Source organism: Rhinatrema bivittatum, chromosome 16, assembly GCF_901001135.1.
Source record: "Rhinatrema bivittatum chromosome 16, aRhiBiv1.1, whole genome shotgun sequence".
NCBI classification, from domain to species: Eukaryota; Metazoa; Chordata; class Amphibia; order Gymnophiona; family Rhinatrematidae; genus Rhinatrema; species Rhinatrema bivittatum.
The window spans coordinates 74345044-74363673 of record NC_042630.1 but is presented as its reverse complement, the minus strand read 5'-3'; the positions used below and the strand labels follow the sequence as shown (position 1 = coordinate 74363673).

General features: G+C 43.0%; 1 protein-coding gene across 1 annotated transcript in view; it reads right to left on the bottom strand.

Annotated features, from left to right (window-relative positions):
- LOC115078196 (misshapen-like kinase 1) overlaps positions 1–18630 on the bottom strand; it is a 1532819-nt gene that overhangs the window by 391948 nt on the left and 1122241 nt on the right. The window contains 1 exon segment of the mRNA XM_029580940.1: positions 17240–17403. Coding sequence (XP_029436800.1) covers positions 17240–17403 — 164 coding nt within the window.

Here is an 18630-nt window from a genome sequence, read left to right as displayed (position 1 = left end):
GTAGTCTTAATTCCAAGGGCATGGAGTTCCATAGTATGGGTCCCGCTAAGGATAACACTCTCTCTCTTACCTGGGTTAGTCTTGCTGTTTTGACTGATGGAATAGTTAGAAGTCCCTTGTTGGCTGATCTTAGATTTCTGTTGGGGATGTGTACACGAAGGGCAGTGTTGAGCCAGTCTGCGTTTTCGTTGTGTATTAATTTGTGTATGGTGCATAGTGTTTTGTACTGTATTCTTTGTTCAATGGGAAGCCAGTGTAACTCGGCCAGTGTTTCTGTAATGTGGTCTCTTTTCCTTTTTCCAGTTAATACTCTTGCAGCCGTGTTCTGTAATATTTGTAGTGGTCTTATGGACGTGTATGGTAAACCTAGTAGAAGGGGATTGCAATAATCAGTGCTTGCAAATATTAGCACTTGCAGTTCTGATCGAAAGTTGGCGGTTGTTAGTAGTGGTCTCTTCTCCAAGCTGAACAGCCCTAATCTCTTCAGCCTATCCTCATAGGGAAGCTGTTCCATCCCCTTTATCATTTTGGTTGCCCTTCTCTGTACCTTCTCCATCACAACTATATCTTTTTTGAGATGCGGCGACCAGAATTGTACACAGTATTCAAGGTGTGGTCTCACCATGGAGCGATATAGAGGCATTATGACATTTTCCATTCTATTAACCATTCCCTTCCTAATAATTCCTAACATTCTATTTGCTTTTTTGACTGCTGCAGCACACTGAGCTGATGATGTTTAAAGTATTATCCACTATGATGCCTAGATCTTTTTCCTGGGTGGTAGTTCCTAATATGGAACCTAACATCGTGTAACTACAGCAACGGTTATTTTTCCCTATATGCAACACCTTGCACTTGTCCACATTAAATTTCATCTGCCATTTGGATGCCCAATCTTCAAGTCTTGCAAGGTCCTTCTGCAATGTATCACAGTCTGCTTGTGATTTAACTACTCTAAATAATTTTGTATCATCTGCAAATTTGATAACCTCACTCGTCGTATTCCTTTCCAGATCATTTATATATATATTGAAAAGCACCGGTCCAAGTACAGATCCCTGAGGCATTCCACTGTTTACCCTTTTCCACTGAGAAAATTGACCATTTAATCCTACTCTCTGTTTCCTGTCTTTTAACCAGCTTGTAATCCACGAAAGGACATCGCCTCCTATCCCATGACTTTTTAGTTTACGTAGAAGCCTCTCATGAGGGACTTTGTCAAATGCCTTCTGAAAATCCAAATACACTACATCTACCGGTTCACCTTTATCCACATGTTTATTAACCCCTTCAAAAAAATGAAGCAGATTTGTTAGGCAAGACTTCCCTTGGGTAAATCCATGTTGACTATGTGGCCCTGGGGGGGTTACAGGACCAACAATTATGCATAAGAAAATAAGACATTTGTGTTAAGCTGGAAGATAGCGATATATGAGTAGATGTTAACCATAATTGTTTACATACCGCAGGTGTAGGCATAACATCAATATCTGCTTACCAAGCCAGACCCAAACGATTCTGAGAAACACTAGAATAATTTGTCCTAATAAATTTATACAGACGAGATGCTAAATATCCTGTGTGTCCTTAATCCTGATAAATTTGCAAGAAAAAGGGTTTTTTGTCAAGCTGAAAATTGGAGAATGCCTCAGAAAGGGTAATGCTCCTCAATTGAAGCCACTGAAAAAAGTGAGTATTGGATACCCCAAACTTCATCTGCATCATTGTAAAGGGTATTAAGGCAGACTCATTCATTATCGTAACAAGATGCCAAATATCCTTAGGCTGCCAGGAGGGCCAATTAAGAGGATGGTAACCAATTTAAGGAGGGGTTATACCATAATGGGGCCATGGAAGAGGTGTGCCAAGGGCAAACACCAGTAGGGCGAATGGCATCAAATTCTGTAAAGGCCCGGTGGAGGGATCTTAAAATAGGGTTAGCGGCGTGTCAAGGTAGTAGCATCATACCAGGAAAACACGTAAGTGGGTATGGAGAGAGAAAATGGGACTCAGCAGCTATCCATCGGTGGGTATCTCCCAAGTGAGACTCAGGAGAGTAATAATGATAAGCTTGCTAAAGGATGAACACCTGGTGATAGGTGTAGAAATCAGGAAAATTAACCCCTCCATCAGTCTTCACCATTTTCAACTTGGATAGTGCTATTCTATGGGCTTTATGACGCCATAATGATTGCACTAAGAGACTATCTACATGTCTGTAAAAATCTTTGGAAAAAAAATATGGGTAGTATAGAGAGAATATGTTATCGTAGGAGCAATGACCGTCTTAATAGTTTCCATGCAGCCCCACCACGTAAGGTAACGAGGAGACTGTTGTAATATAAGGTTCTGGAGGGTTTGTAAAATCTGTGATTCAGCATTACTAATAGTATGTTATGGGTCTGTATAAAATATGATTCCCAAATATTTAAGACCATGGATTACCTTCTGTATGGGGGATTGGGACAGATCCACTAAAGAACCCAAGTAATTTAGAGGAAGAAGCTTGGTTTAGTACCAATTAATTTTGTATCCTGAAACAGAAGAATAAGAAGTGATTAAATCCAACAAATGAGGGAGAGAGGTATCAGGATTACGGAGAAAAAGAAGCACATCATCTGCATATGCTGAAAGTTTAATCCACTCTGGACCAAACTGTACACCTTCAATTTGGGAGTCCTGTTTTATAGCGAGGAGCAGTGGTTCCAAAGCCAGATTAAATAGTAGGGGCGAAAGAGGGCACCCTGTCGAGTTTCTCTTTGTAACGAGAAAGAAGGGGAGATTCGATTATTAATGTAAAGATATGCAGTGGGAGAGTGATATAATAGATGTATCCAGGAAACAAAAGTGGGACCAAAGCCAAATTGATGCAATGTGGAGAAAAGAAAAGGCTACTCGACCCGGTCAAGGCCTTTTCTGCGTCCAAAGAAACTGCAACTTACAGGGTGGTTCTATGTCATAGTTGCTTCATGGACATGAAGAAAAAGTCAAGTGTTGTTAGCCATTAAGTGGTGTTTTACAAAACCAGATTGATCTGGACAAATCAGGGATGTCATGACTGAGGATAATCTGGTGGCAAGGATTTTGGTAAAAATTTTATAGTCCGAATTTAAGAGAGATAGGCCTGTAATTTCCAAAGTTAGTCTCGTCCCTCCCTGGCTTTGGAAACAGCAGAAAAGTACTTAAGTAAATAAGGGACCAAATCTTTTTTAAACGCCTTATAAAAGTCCACAGTTAAACCATCTGGCCCGGGTGCTTTTCCTGATGAAAGTCGCAGTGATGGCATTGTGAATTTCCAGTTGCGTAATTGGTTTGTCTAACACTGTGGCTGATCTGTTGAAAGTGAGGGACGTGTAATGGTGGAAAAAAAAGGTTTTATTGCCAATTCTGGAGAGGTAATCTAGGACTGATATAAGGAGTTGTAGAAATCCCGAAATGCTTTCAGAATTTCCGCATCTGAGTCTGTAGGACGCCTACATATGCACCCCACCCAAGGTTGGATGCGTCTGTTAAGATGATTTGAGGATCTGGAGCCTGAAATTGAAAGCCTTGAATGAGATTGGAGAGGTGCATCCACCAGGCTAGTGACAGATGGAGCTGTTTGGTAACCTGGACACTGCTGGACATTGGCTGACAAGCTTGAATCCACAGGCATTTTAGTGTCCACTGCATCACTCTCATGGTTAGGCGAGCCTTCGAAGTGACATGCACAGAGGATGCCATATGACCCAACAGTATGAGGAAGTGTCGAGCAGTTGAGGATACTCGAGATTGTAGTTGATGTGCTAGAGATGTAATGGTGAAAGCATGATCCTGGAGAAGGAAGGCTTTGGCAAACATAGTGTTTAGGTCGGCCCCTATAAAGGATAGGGTTTGGGATGGAACTATCTTGGATTTGGGATAGTTGATTAGAAACCCTAAGGAGATTAGGTTGTTGATAGTGAGACACAGGGAGGTTAGCATGCCCTGCCGAGTTGGAGCCTTTCTCAACCAATCGTCGTGATAAGGGTAGACATGAACCCCCTGATTCCTGAGGAAGACCTGAGTATTCACCAGGCACTTGGTGAATACTCGTGGAGCAGACGCCAGGCCGAATGGTAGTACACGGTACTGAAAATGACGAGGGCCGACCAAGAATTGCAGGAATTTGTGATGAGAAGGTGTGATTGAGATGTGTGTGTATGCATCCTGAAGTTCTAGAGAGCATAGCTAATCTACTCTTTGCAGAAGAGGAAGTAGAGAGCCCAAGGATACCATCTTGAATTTTTCTCTGTGCAGAAATGTGTTTAGTACATGGAGGTCCATTATCAGGCGTACACCACCTGACTTTTTTGGTATTAGGAAATACCGGGAATAAAATCCCTGCCCCTGCTGGGAGAGGGGTACCGGTTCTATTGCTCGGGATAAAAGGAGGGATGAGACCTCCTGCTCAAGCAAGAGAGAGTGATCAGACTTTTCCCACATCAGCCGAGGAAGAGAGCCCACTGGAACAGTCAGGAAATTTAAGTGGTAACCTTGGGAGACTACTGCAAGTACCCACTGGTCTGTGGTGACTGTGTGCCAAGCGCTGAAGTGGCATAGTCGACCTCCAACTGGCATGGATGGAAGAGGAAGTTGGCTTACACTCTCTAGGAAGGAGTCAAAACCCTGATGCTGGTCCAGGCTGAGAAACTGGCTGAGACTTTTGAGGCCAAGTTTGCCTAGATTGACCTTTTTGGTAAGGTCTAGAAGGGCGTCGTCTAGAAGCCGGAGGACAAAATTTTCTTGGCTTGTAGGTTGGACGCTTAGAATCTCGTCTGAAAACCCTCTTAGGCGCAGAAGGGAACTCAGACGGCAAAGAAGGAAGCTGGCGCAGCATTTCATGGTGGTCCTTCAACTGCGCCACTGTCTCCCGGATCTTTTCCCCGAAGAGATTATATCCCACATAGGGTAGGTCTGCTAACCTGTCTTGGACTTCTGGTCTTAAGTCTTTTTACTCACCGGTGAGAAGTTGTACATGTGCATGCGATGCAAAGAGCTCCTGGCTCTCAGAGAACGAGTCCGATCTCTGGAGGCTAGAGTGGCAGACCTGGAGGAGCTGAGGCAGACAGAGAGGTATATAGATAAGACCTTCTGGGACATAGTAGTCAAGTCCCAACTTCAGACTGGCAGCCCTGGTGCTGCCTTGGAGGAAGAAGGTCTCATGATGGGAGAGTACCAACCAGGTGCAGCAGGAAAGGATCCTGTAGCAAGGACCTGCTCTCTAGGTGATGCATTGTCCTCTCGCACTGAGGATATCTCCCCAAGGCCTACTGCCCAGAAGGGAAGGGTTAGGTCGGCCATCATAGTTGGTGATTCGATTATTAGGAATGTAGATAGCTGAGTGGCTGGTGGGCGTGAGGATCGCCTGGTAACATGCCTACCTGGTGCGAAGGTGGCAGACCTCACGCTTCACCTAGATAGGATTTTAGACAGTGCTAGGGAGGAGCCGGCTGTTGTGGTACATGTGGGCACCAACGACATAGGAAAATGTGGGAGGGAGGTTCTGGAAGCCAAATTTAGGCTCTTAGGTAGAAAGCTTAAATCCAGAACCTCCAGGGTAGCATTCTCTGAAATGCTCCCTGTTCGACGCGCAGGTCACCAGAGGCAGGCAGAGCTCCGGAGTCTCAAAGCGTGGATGAGACGATGGTGCAAGGAAGAGGGATTCAGTTTTGTTAGGAACTGGGGAACCTTTTGGGGAAGGAGGAGTCTCTTCCGAAGGGATGGGCTCCACCTTAACCAGGGTGGAACCAGACTGCTGGCACTAACTTTTAAAAAGGAGATAGAGCAGCTTTTAAACTAGAACAAAGGGGAAAGCCGACAGTCGCTCAGCAGCGCATGGTTCGGAGAGAGGTATCTTTAAAGGATACTAATGATGCATTAGAATTAGGGCATCCCGACAGTGAGGTTCCAATAATTAGAAAAGTAGTCCAAGTGCCTGTAACTAAAAACTCACCTGAGCTAAAAAATTCTAACTTATCCCTATCGATTAAAAAGCAGAATGAAAATACAAACAAAAAACAAACTTTCAAATGTCTGTATGCTAATGCCAGAAGTCTAAGAAGTAAGATGGGAGAATTAGAATGTATAGCAGTGAATGATGACATAGACTTAATTGGCATCTCAGAGACATGGTGGAAAGAGGATAACCAATGGGACAGTGCTATACCGGGGTATAAATTGTATCTCAATGACAGAGAGGAGCACTCGGGAGGAGGTGTGGCGCTTTATGTCCGGGATGGCATAGAGTCCAACAGGATAAACATCCTGCATGAGACTAAATACAAAATTGAATCTTTATGGGTAGAAATCCCTTGTGTGTCGGGGAAAACTATAGTGATAGGGGTATACTACCGTCCACCTGGTCAAGATGGTGAGAAGGACAGTGAAATGCTAAGAGAAATTAGGGAAGCTAACCAAATTGGTAGTGCGGTAATAATGGGAGACTTCAATTACCTCAGTATTGACTGGGTAAATGTATCATCGGGTCACGCTAGAGAGATAACGTTCCTGGATGGAATAAATGATAGCTTTATGGAGCAAGTGGTTCAGGAACTGACGAGAGAGGGAGCAATTTTAGATCTAATTCTCAGTGGAGCACAGGACTTGATGAGAGAGGTAACGGTGGTGGGGTCGCTTGCAATAGTGATCATAATATGATCAAATTTGATTTAATGACTGGAAGTGGAACAGTGTGCCAATCCAAGGCTCTCGTGCTAAACTTTCAAAAGGGAAACTTTGATAAAATGAGAAAAATTGTTAGAAAAAAACTGAAAGGAGCAGCTACAAAAGTAAAAAATGTCCAAGAGGCGTGGTCATTGTTAAAAAATACCATTCTAGAAGCACAGTCCAGATGTATTCCACACATTAAGAAAGGTGGAAAGAAGGCAAAACGATTACCGGCATGATTAAAAGGGGAGGTAAAAGAAGCTATTTTAGCCAAAAGATCTTCATTCAGAAATTGGAAGAAGGATCCAACAGAAGAAAATAGGATAAAGCATAAACATTGGCAAGTTAAATGTAAGACATTGATAAGACAGGCTAAGAGAGAATTTGAAAAGAAGTTGGCTGTAGAGGCAAAAACTCACAGTAAAAACATTTTATAATATATCCAAAGCAGAAAGCCTGTGAGGGAGTCAGTTGGACCGTTAGATGATCGAGGGGTTAAAGGGGCACTTAGAGAAGATAAGGCCATCGTGGAAAGATTAAATGATTTCTTTGCTTCGGTGTTTACTGAAGAAGATGTTGGGGAGGTACCCGTAATGGAGAAGGTTTTCATGGGTAATGATTCAGATGGACTGAATCAAATCACGGTGAACCTAGAAGATGTGGTAGGCCTGATTGACAAACTGAAGAGTAATAAATCACCTGGACCAGATGGTATACACCCCAGAGTTCTGAAGGAACTAAAAAATGAAATTTCAGACCTATTAGTAAAAATTTGTAACTTATCATTAAAATCATCCATTGTACCTGAAGACTGGAGGATAGCAAATGTAAGCCCAATATTTAAAAAGGGCTCCAGGGGCGATCCGGGAAACTACAGACCGGTTAGCCTGACTTCAGTGCCAGGAAAAATAGTGGAAAGTGTTCTAAACATCATAATCACAAAACATATAGAAAGACATGGTTTAATGGAACAAAGTCAGCATGGCTTTACCCAGGGCAAGTCTTACCTCACAAATCTGCTTCACTTTTTGAAGGAGTTAATAAACATGTGGATAACTGTGAACCGGTAGATATAGTATACTTGGATTTTCAGAAGGCGTTTGACAAAGTTCCTCATGAGAGGCTTCTAGGAAAAGTAAAAAGTTATGGGATAGGTGGCGATGTCCTTTCATGGATTGCAAACTGGCTAAAAGACAGGAAACAGAGAGTAGGATTAAATGGACAATTTTCTCAGTGGAAGGGAGTGGAAAGTGGAGTGCCTCAGGGATCTGTATTGGGACCCTTACTTTTCAATATATTTATAAATGATCTGGAAAGAAATACAACGAGTGAGATAATCAAATTTGCAGATGACACAAAATTGTTCAGAGCAGTTAAATCACAAGCAGACTGTGATAAATTGCAGGAAGACCTTGTGAGACTGGAAAATTGGGCATCCAAATGGCAGATGAAATTAAATGTGGATAAGTGCAAGGTAATGCATATAGGGAAAAATAACCCATGCTATAATTACACAATGTTGGGTTCCATATTAGGTGCTACAACCCAAGAAAGAGATCTAGGTGTCAGAGTAAATATATTGAAATCGTCGGTTCAGTGTGCTGCGGCACTCAAAAAAGCAAACAGAATGTTGGGAATTATTAGAAAGGGAATGGTGAATAAAACGGAAAATGTCATAATGCCTCTGTATCGCTCCATGGTGAGACCGCACCTTGAATCCTGTGTACAATCCTGGTCGCCGCATCTCAAAAAATATATAATTGCGATGGAGAAGGTACAAAGAAGGGTTACCAAAATGATAAGGGGAATGGAACAACTCCCCTATGAGGAAAGACTAAAGAGGTTAGGACTTTTCAGCTCGGAGAAGAGACGACTGAGGGGGGATATGACAGAGGTGTTTAAAATCATGAGAGGTCTAGAACGGGTAGATGTGAATCGGTTATTTACTCTTTCGGATAGTAGAAAGACTAGGGGGCACTCCATGAAGTTAGCATGTGGCACATTTAAAACTAATCGGAGAAAGTTCTTTTTTACTCCACGCACAATTAAACTCTGGAATTTGTTGCCAGAGGATGTGGTTAGTGCAGTTAGTATAGCTGTGTTTAAAAAAGGATTGGATAAGTTCTTGGAGGAGAAGTCCATTACCTGCTATTAAGTTCACTTAGAGAATAGCCACTGCCATTATCAATGGTAACATGGAATAGACTTAGGTTTTCGGTACTTGCCAGGTTCTTTTGGCCTGGATTGGCCACTGTTGGAAACAGGATGCTGGGCTTGATGGACCCTTGGTCTGACACAGTATGGCATTTTCTTATGTTTCTTAAGTACGAGGGTTTGAGCCAGGCCCATCTTCGTGCACTAATCCCCGCTGCAGACACTCTAGAGGCAGTGTCGAAGATATCATAAGCAGTGCGGACCTCGTGTTTTCTAGCATCTAGACCTTTCTGAGCTAGAGTATGAAGTTGAGTCTGGAGTTGCTCTGGCAACAAATCAGAGAAGTCCTGGATCCTTTTAAAGAGGTCTCTGTTATACTGGGTCATGTATAACTGGTAAGAGGCTATGCGAGATATGAGCATAGAGCCATGGAATACACGCCTGCCAAAAGCATCCAGGGATTTTTGCTCTTTCCCTGGAGGTAAGGAGGAATGAGGTTTTGAACGTCGTGCCTTCTTCTGGGCTGACTCAACAACCACAGAATGATGATCCAACTGAGACTTCTGGAACCCAGGAGCTGACTGTACCAGACAGGTGGCATCTGTCTTATGGTTGACAGGTGGAACTGAACCTGGGTGTTCACAGTATCTTTTCAGGAGATCAAATAGGATTTCATGAATAGGTATGGACATGATTACCTTAGGAGCTTCAAAAAATTGGAGTACTTCCAGCATCTTTGGCCTAGAGTCCTCTTCTATCTGAAGTTGGAAAGGAATGGTTTCAGATATTTCCTTGATGAAATTGATAAAAGACAGATCTTCTGGTGGTGAACGTCATCTTTCATCTGGGGGAGAGGGCTCTGATAGTAGATCATCTGTATCTTGGGACATATCATTGGTCCAAGGAACATAGGGCTGATCTCCAGCACCTAGTGGGTCTCCAGCAAGGAGAAAGGGTGCTATCCTGAAGGACCAGGCCTAGGCATCGATGGCATTGGAAGCGGCACCAACTGCATCAATGGAGAAACCGATGGAGTCAATGGAGGAACGGATGGCATCAATGGAGGCACTGAAGGGAAGATGACATCGATGGACGAGTCGGTGGTAAGATTTTATTTATTTATTTAAATACTTTTCTATACCATCGTTTAGTAATGCACCTTCACAACGGTTTACAAATAGGCACGTAAAAATAAGTTTGGTTTACAATTTGTCTAAAAAAGTGCCAATAAATCTTTCGGTTACGTGTTTCAATAATATAAGTTATATGATAAGTGGTTTGGATTTTTTCCATTTATATGATTAATAGAATAACCATACAAGTATTATACATTATACTATAATTCTTTTATATTAATATTTAATTATGAGAAAAATAGTAAAGTAAGGTGACTTTATGCTGTGTGTAGATGCTATTTTGCTTGTTCATTTGTACTTCTTATTCTCCGATCTCACTGTGAAAAGCTTTTTTGAAAAGCCATGTTTTTAAACGTTTTTTGAAGAGTTTTAAATCTCTCACTAATCTTATTTCAAGTGGCATTGTGTTCCATAATATTGGACCGGCTAAGGATAGTGCTCTCTCTCTCTAATTTGGGTCAATTTTGCTGACTTGACCGAGGGGATGGTTAGTAGAGCTTTAATGGCTGATCTGAGATTTCTCTGGGGGACATATAATCCATAGCGCTGTGTTTAGCCAATCAGCTTTTTCATCATTGATTAGTTTGTGAATTGTGCATAGTGTTTTAAATTGCACTCTTTGTTCTATTGGCAGCCAGTGTAATTCATCAAGTGTTTGAGTGATGTGATCTCTTTTGCTTTTTCCAATATGTATTCTGGCAGCAGAGTTCTGTAAGATTTGTAGTGGTCTTAATGTTGAATACGGTAATCCCAGGAATAGTGTGTTACAGTAGTCTGTGCTAGCGAATATAAGTGCGTGCAGAACTGTTCGAAAGTGTGCTTGGGTTAATAAGGGTTTTAGACTCCTGTGTGCTATTTCGTTACATTTATTCTCTTGTGGGGTTTGGGGTGCTTGTTTTATCATTAGTCAGATTTTTTACTATGTTAGTGTTCTTGGGTTGTTTGCAAATATTTCAATTTTTGAGCTAAAGAATAGTTTTTTGCGTCGAGAATTACTTTTTTGTAATAAGCTAGTTTCCTAAATTTAGTTAAACTTTCTGTTGATTTATCTTTTTTCCACTCTTTTTCTTTTTTTCTCAGATTTTGTTTGACTTCCTTTATCTTCTCATTATACCATGGGCTTCTTTGTTTAGGCTTATGGGTCTGCATTGTTTTTGTGGGGGTTTATATAATCTGCTAATTTACTCGTGCTAATCAGCCATGCTGCTGTTGCGGCTTTACAGTCTTTGTGGTCAAAGGGTATTAATGTTTCTTCTAATTTGTTTTTTAGTATTTCACTGTTAAATGGTGGCTGATATTTAAACTCTAATGGTTCATTTTTCTGTATTTCTTTTGGCTTTATGCATTTAATAGTGGACTGAATTAGAAAATGATCTGACCTTTGGGGGATGGGAATCGGTGTTTCTTTATCCGATGATAATGGAATCGGTGTAGAAGGCACTAAAACCACCAGTGTTCTCTGTTCCAACGGAGGCAGGGCACCGATCAATGCATCCAGTCTACCCAGAAGCAGTGCGAGCGCTATGGGAATTGGATCGGTGACCGGCTCGGGGACTGGTACCGGCGTCGATGGAGGTTGGAAGCCCTGAAGTGCTTTACCAATGGCCTCTTGGATCATCCGATCCAATTCCTCTCGGAGACCTGGGGTGAGTAACCCCGGCTCTGGAGAAGAAGGCAGCATTGGCCTAGCCAGAGGGTCCACCAGTGAAGGTGGAATCTCGGATCCCTGCACCCCTGAAGGTGGGGAATGCCTCTGTGACCTGGTCACAGAAGAGGATAGGGCCTTTTCTGGACGGGGCTTGTTTGTCGGTGGCTCTATCGACGTTGATGCCGAGGACTTGCCTGGATCAACGGACTGAGCCTTCCGATGCCGGTGTCGACGCTTTTCAAGATGTTCTCCTCGGTCCTTTTCCTGAGGAGGCAAGGAGGCTATCGACACTTTTGGAATTGTCGATGCCGGTCGAACAGCAGCGGTACCCCGGTGCTGGCGAGAGGTCGATGGCACCGGCTCAGATGACGTCAAAGCTATCGATGGAGTCAGGGTTTTTAACTGAAAAAGAAAGTCCATTTTCTCTAAACAGGCCTTATGACCCTTCGGTGTCATTTGGGCACATTTGTTGCAAGTTAGGACATCGTGGTCGGACCCAAAACACATGACCAGACCTCATGCGGGTCAGTGATGGACATTGTCTGAGTACAGTCGGGGCACTAATGAAAACCCGACGCTATGGCTCAGACAAAAATTTAGCTGCGGTGCGGTTGATGGCCAGTAGGCCCCGAAGGGATAACTTGATGGGAATTGACTGCAACAAAGGTAAAACCTTACCTTTCGACCGCGGAGTATGGATATCGATAGGGGGACCCCTATGGGTAGAACTTTTTGAAAATTTTTGAATGAAGTTCCTTGAGGAAAATTCCTGTCAGGAATCTCCAGAGAGTTCCTTAACCCACGTGACTACTGCTGCGCTGAAAAAAGAAGACTGAAGGGGGACTCCTGCTGGATGCAGGGTCAGTGCATTGCTGGGCATGCCCTGTAGGTGCCAGTCAAAGTTCTAGAAACTTTGACAAAAGTGTTCCATGATTGAGCTCCATCCTGATGATGTCACCCATATGTGAGGACTACCATCCTGCTTGCCCTGTGAGAAATGAAAGACTGTCAAGCATGATGATGTCTTTTTGAAGCTCAGAATGTGGATGATGTATGAGCAAGAAATCTGTTTTTTTTTTAGTGTTGAGAGCGAGTTTATTCTGATGTAACCACTTTTTTATGCTTATCAAGCAGAGTTGAAGATGTTCAAGTGTTTGTTGCCAAGAGGTCCGAATTTTAATAAGAAATTGTATGTCGTCCGCATAGATTTTGTACCCGTCCATGATGCTCACTAGCAGCTTGGTGATAGGCGCTAAATATACATTAAAAAGCATCACTGAAAGTGCGGAGCCTTGCGGGACTCCAGATTTCAAAGAAGAGGCTGGTGTTAGTTGATCATTGTAGCTAATAGATTGAGAATGGTCTTCTAAATAACTGGTGAACCACAAAAGAACTGAGCCTGTGATGCCACATTCGCGAAGTCGAAAAAGAAGTATATTGTGGTTAACAGTGTCAAAAGCCGATGATATATCAAGAGAAACCAATAGAAATTGCTGACCATTATCAAGCCCATGTTTGAGAGTATCACAAGTGAAACGAGGAGTTCTGTGCTCATGGAGCGGCGGAAACCAAACTTATGAGCATTAAGTATTTCATTGTGTTCAAGAAAGTCAGTGAGCTGCTGCAACACAGCACATTCAACAAACTTGGCAATGAAAGGCAGAGAGGAAATGGGTCAGTAATTTGCTGCATCATTGATATCTAAGTGAAGTTTTTTTAGGAGCCGTTTAACAAGTGCTTTTTTGAGACTATGGGTATGAAACTGGTTTCAAGGGATGTAATAACTATACAAGAAAGAGAAGCACTAAGAATATCTATAAGAGCTTTGAAAACTAAGACAGGCATGTTGGTCAATGGGCAAATCACATTGTAGGAGAAACAAAAGAAGAGATTTCCAAAGAAGAAAAAATTTTGAATGTTGACCAAGTGGGAGATCCATGGGAATTGGTATTTTGATACCAAGGGGCAACATCATTAAATATTAAGGTCAGATTCTCAACCTTCAATGAAAAATATTTAGAAAAGTTATCAGCTGATAATGATTCGTCAGATAGTTTCTTTGAGTTATGATCCCGAGTGAGTTTGTGTACTAATTGAAATAGGGCCTTGGGATGATTTTCTAGCTCTTTAATTTTTACAGAGTAGTAATTCTTTCTTGGCCTTAAGTGTTTCACTCTGACAATTGTGTAACACAGATCTGTAGTTAACTGCATTGAAAGCAGATGGCTTTTTGATCCAAATTTGTTTACTTTTTCGCAACAATTTACGTAACGATAACAATGAAGAAGTAAACCACGATTGAGATTTAATTTTACCATGAGAAAACTGCTTCAAAGAGCAATGTTATCAAGCACAGAAATTAAACGGTTTGTCCAGTAATCAACATATGACTCTATATCATTGAAAACAAGAGATTCAAGAATTGGGGATAAGATCACTGTTAATTTGGAAATATCAATGAACGATCTCTTAGTAAAAGATGAGGATTTGCTAAGATTGATGGCATCTTAATGCTTCTCCCTGTTTGATGTGTCTGCTGTTTTGAAATATTTGATTGTTTGGGACATTTAAAAAAATTTTACATTATGGGGTAGATTTTCAAAGGGATATGCGCGTACCTCCCGAAAACCTACCCCAAACCCCCCCTGCGCGTGCCGAGCCTATTTTGCATAGGCTCGGCGGTGCGCGCAAGCCCCGGGACGAGCGTAAGTCCCGGGGCTTGCATGGAGGGGCGTGTCGGGGGCATGTCGCGAGTGACGCGGCGTTTTGGGGGCGGCAGCGCGGGCGTGGTTTCGGCCCGGGGGCGTGGCTGCGGCCTCCGGACCAGCCCCCGGTCCGGAACATGGAGCGTGGCAGCCGGCCCGGCGCGGGCAAAGTTAGGGGGTGTTTAGATAGGGCCGGGGGGTGGGTTAGGTAGGGGAAGGGAAGGTGCGGGGGGGGGGTGGAAGGAAAGTTCCCTCCGAGGCCGCTCTGATTTCAGAGCGGCCTCGGAGGGAACGGAGGCAGGCTACGCGGCTCGGCGCACACAGGCTGCCGATTTTGGGCAGCCTTGCGCGCGTCGACCCCGGATTTTAGCGGCTACGCGTGTATCTATTGAAATCCCGCGTACTCTTGTTCACGCCTGGTGCGCGAACAAAGTACGTGTGTGCGCAGATTTATAAAATCTGCCCCGATGCCAAGCTGCTGCGCAGGACGTGGACGTCCATCGGGCCGGGGAAAGGAGTCTTTGGAGGAACCGCGGGGTAAGGCTCCATCCTAGGTTTCCGCTTTCTTCCCATCACAGGTAAAGAGTATAGCAAGAGAAACAAAACTTGTAATGCCCGAGAAAGCAGACGCGAGCAAATCAATCGATCGGCCATTTAGATCCGCCCCCCTGGGCAGCAGACAGTTTTATACCGTCTGCTCATTCAACCACTCCAAACTGCTTCTTTCTGAAGCTTGTATGATGTAATAAATACTGGCCATATATCAAGACGAACTTGGAAGTAGTCCCAAACAATAAGGACTGTTTCTGTATTTTTATTTGCTTGGTCTGTGATACTTGATCTTCTGTGTCTCTTGATACTTGATCATCTCTCTCTACACAGAGTACACAATAGTTGCTAAGTAATGATGCTTTTATTAGTAATGCAATTTTTGTCATCTTCTCCTTTAGCACTATGTCTAGTTTTCTAATATCAAGCATTGCATTGGTTGGTCTAGGAATGAATAATTATGCTCTATGAATTATGTGAAGAATGTATTTAATAAAAAATATTAACTATAAATCTAAAGTAAGAAATTGGCAGCTTATGGGCGGAGCTTGGTTGCCCCCCCCCCCCCCCCAACCAAAAGGCATTCTGCTGCCCATGTCCCTTAAGGTCCTCCTTAAGGAGGGGAGCTGACAAATTTGAACTTGAAGACTTATCCTTTTCTGGGCCTGGTCCTCATCCCTCTGTGCCCTTTTACTCCCTTGTACCTGCAGACACCTCCCCTTTTTGAGAAGGAATATCAGGAGAAGAACCATCCTGTATGCTACAACCAAAGTTTATCACCTAGTCAGCCACTGAAGGAACTCTGGAGGAAAGGAGGAAGGTTCCCCCTGGCCAAATAAAACCCAGGGGAAGACACACCAATTAAGAAACTACCCCGGGGATACCAGAAGAAACACCTTCCACCAATGGAACCAAAACTAGATGCTCCAGATCAGTATGCTCCCATGGTTTCCAACTGCTCACTGGCGGGAAACTCTTCATTAGGCCACCAAGCCACAAATATCAAGAGGTCCCCTTTTTCTCCTTTTCCTAGGCACTGCCTACAAAGAAAGCTTCCCCCTAACCCCATGTGGGGACTTCTGCACTCACTGCAGAAGTTGCCATGCTTGGTCAGCAGAAAAAGGGAGGCGATACCTCCCTTATATAAGTCACTGGTGAGACCTCACTTGGAATGTGTGTACAATTCTGGAGATCACACCAGAAGGATATAAACAGGATGGAGTCAGTCCAGAGGGTGGCTTCTAAAATAGTCAGTGATCTTCATTCTAAAGCATATGGCGATAGACAAAGATCAAAACATGTACACCCTGGAGGAAAGGCGAGATACGGGAGATATGATAGAGACATTCAAATATCCTAAAGGTTTCCATGCACAGGAGGTGAGCCTCCTTCAACAGTAAGGAGGCTCTAGAACAAGGGGTCATGTGATGACACTGAAAGTGGGTAAACTCCGGAGTAATCTTAGGAAATATTTATTTACAGAAATGTTGGTGGATATGTTGCATACCCTACCAGTGCAAGTGGTGGGGACAATGTTTGTCCCATTTATACAGGTTATGTTCCTCCTACCAGCAGATGGAGACAAAGAAACAGTGTCTGAAGTTAAGAACGCATGGTATAAATATAGGGGATCTCTAAGGAGGTGATGGGAATTATAATACTAAATTAATTGGACTGATGGGCAGACTGGATGGGCCATATGGTCTTTTTCTGCCATCATGTTTCTATATCTCAAAAAGGATAGAGAATACAATAGCAATTCAGAGAAAGGCAACCACAATGGTGCAGGGTCTGTATTGAAATATGAGATGAGACTCAAGGACCTAAATATGCATAGTTAGAGGAGAGGAGAGCAGAGGTGATATGATACAGACTTTAAATTTCTTAAATATATTAATAATGTACAAGAATACCATTTTTACTAGTGTAAAAGTCGTCATAGAACTAAGGGTCATGATATGAAGTTTCAAGGAGGTAGATTCGGGAAAAGTCAGGAAATATTTTTTGCTGAAAGTGTAGTAGATGTCTGGAATGCCCTGCTGGAGGGGATAGTGTTAATGGAATTGTAAAGGACTTGAGATAAACACAGAGGGTCCCTAATGCCTAAGGGACAGAAATGAAGAAATTGGTTAACCTATGACAACTTTTGGTGTAGCATTTCTGCATGTAACATGCATAGAATAGCAGTTACAATTTTAAACAAAAAGCAACATGGTAAACTGCACAGATCAGTAGTTACAATCCTAAACACCTTGCTGGGCAGACTGAATACACCATTTTGCTCTTTAATCTGCCATCATTTACTCTGTCATCTTATTCATGAAAAGAGAATCGTAATTACAAGGACTGTCTCCTACCTGGGGCCAGAACTGTTCTGGCTCTCCTCCTGTCTGTCTGTTTCCCCTTCCTCTTCTTCCTCTTCCTCGCTGCTCCCCATCTCATCACTAGATGAGGAGTAATCCATGGCCTTTCGCTGAGGTTTAGGCACATCTTCACCACGATCCTTCAGCAGACCATAATCCTTTGGGGAGGAGATACTGGTTACAAAGGAGGGAGGGAAGACTGGAAGCAATGTGCCTCCATCCCCCATTCATGCCCTCTTCCCATGCTAAGCAAATATGGGAAGAGACACCAACTCATGCTTCTTTTTTATCATCTGGAATTGCTACCCAAGTTTTTCTTGCCACTTACCATGTCTGATTAAAGAAGATGTTGTGTCCCAGGTGTACTGAAAGATGTGTTTAGGCTGCCAACACACTACAAACTTGTTAAAGTCACCCTTTGTTCACTACTTCATATATGTTGAACACATCCTTGTCTTCTTACTTGGGAATCCCAGAGGATGTCTCTTAATAAAGGCTGAAGTTACTACTAACCCTGTACAGTACAGTTCACAGGATTGCAGCTGCCCATATAATACAAGCAGGGTTACTCACTGGCTCCAAGTCATCAGGGGCAGGCTGATTCAGTTCTGGCTTTATCCCTATTGTATTCTTTGATTTTAAGTTCTAATCTCTAAGAAAAGCAGGAACTGTAAGTCCATAAATACAACAGGGATAACAACAAGCCCTGTTCAGGCTGTCCTGAAGTCAGCTAGTAATCTTTGGCTTAAAGAATAAGCCTTAGTTCCTAACAGCCAGAAGGCATTACAGTGGCAGCTAAAAAAAAATGACTAGATTCTCCTATCACTACATCTAAAGCAAAGGCATCATTTTTTTTCAGTAAACATATAGCAATAGCAATCTAGGCTGCCTTGCCTTAGGGATCAACTTCATAACTGAGCAAAAGGGGAATGCCCTGTTCTCTAGCGGTTTGCACTGTTCACCGTGGCAGCATAGTCACTGTTTAAGTCCCTCCCTGCTCAGTGGCTTTTCTGCCACCTGGGGACAGTTGGGTAATTGGCAAACAGCTGATAGTAATACACAGGTTAGGCCCTCCTAACCATAAAGTTATTCTCTTTCACAGCAAACAGCCAAACCACACCAGCTGAAAAATTCACTACATATTTTTAACGGCAGTTTGGTTGGTATAACCATTGTGAGCAAAGCATGCCATTTTTCCCCTGTAGATGCCCTGGATATTACTCACAAGAGACGGCGTGCCACCCCACCCCTTTTAGTTTCCCTTGTGTGGTACAGTTTGTTTCAAGTTGCAAACACCTTCAGCCTCAGTTCTATGCCATCAGAGAAACAAATAGTAGGAAAGCCCCACAGCTGAGACTTGAAAGCACTCTGGGAAAAGACAAAGC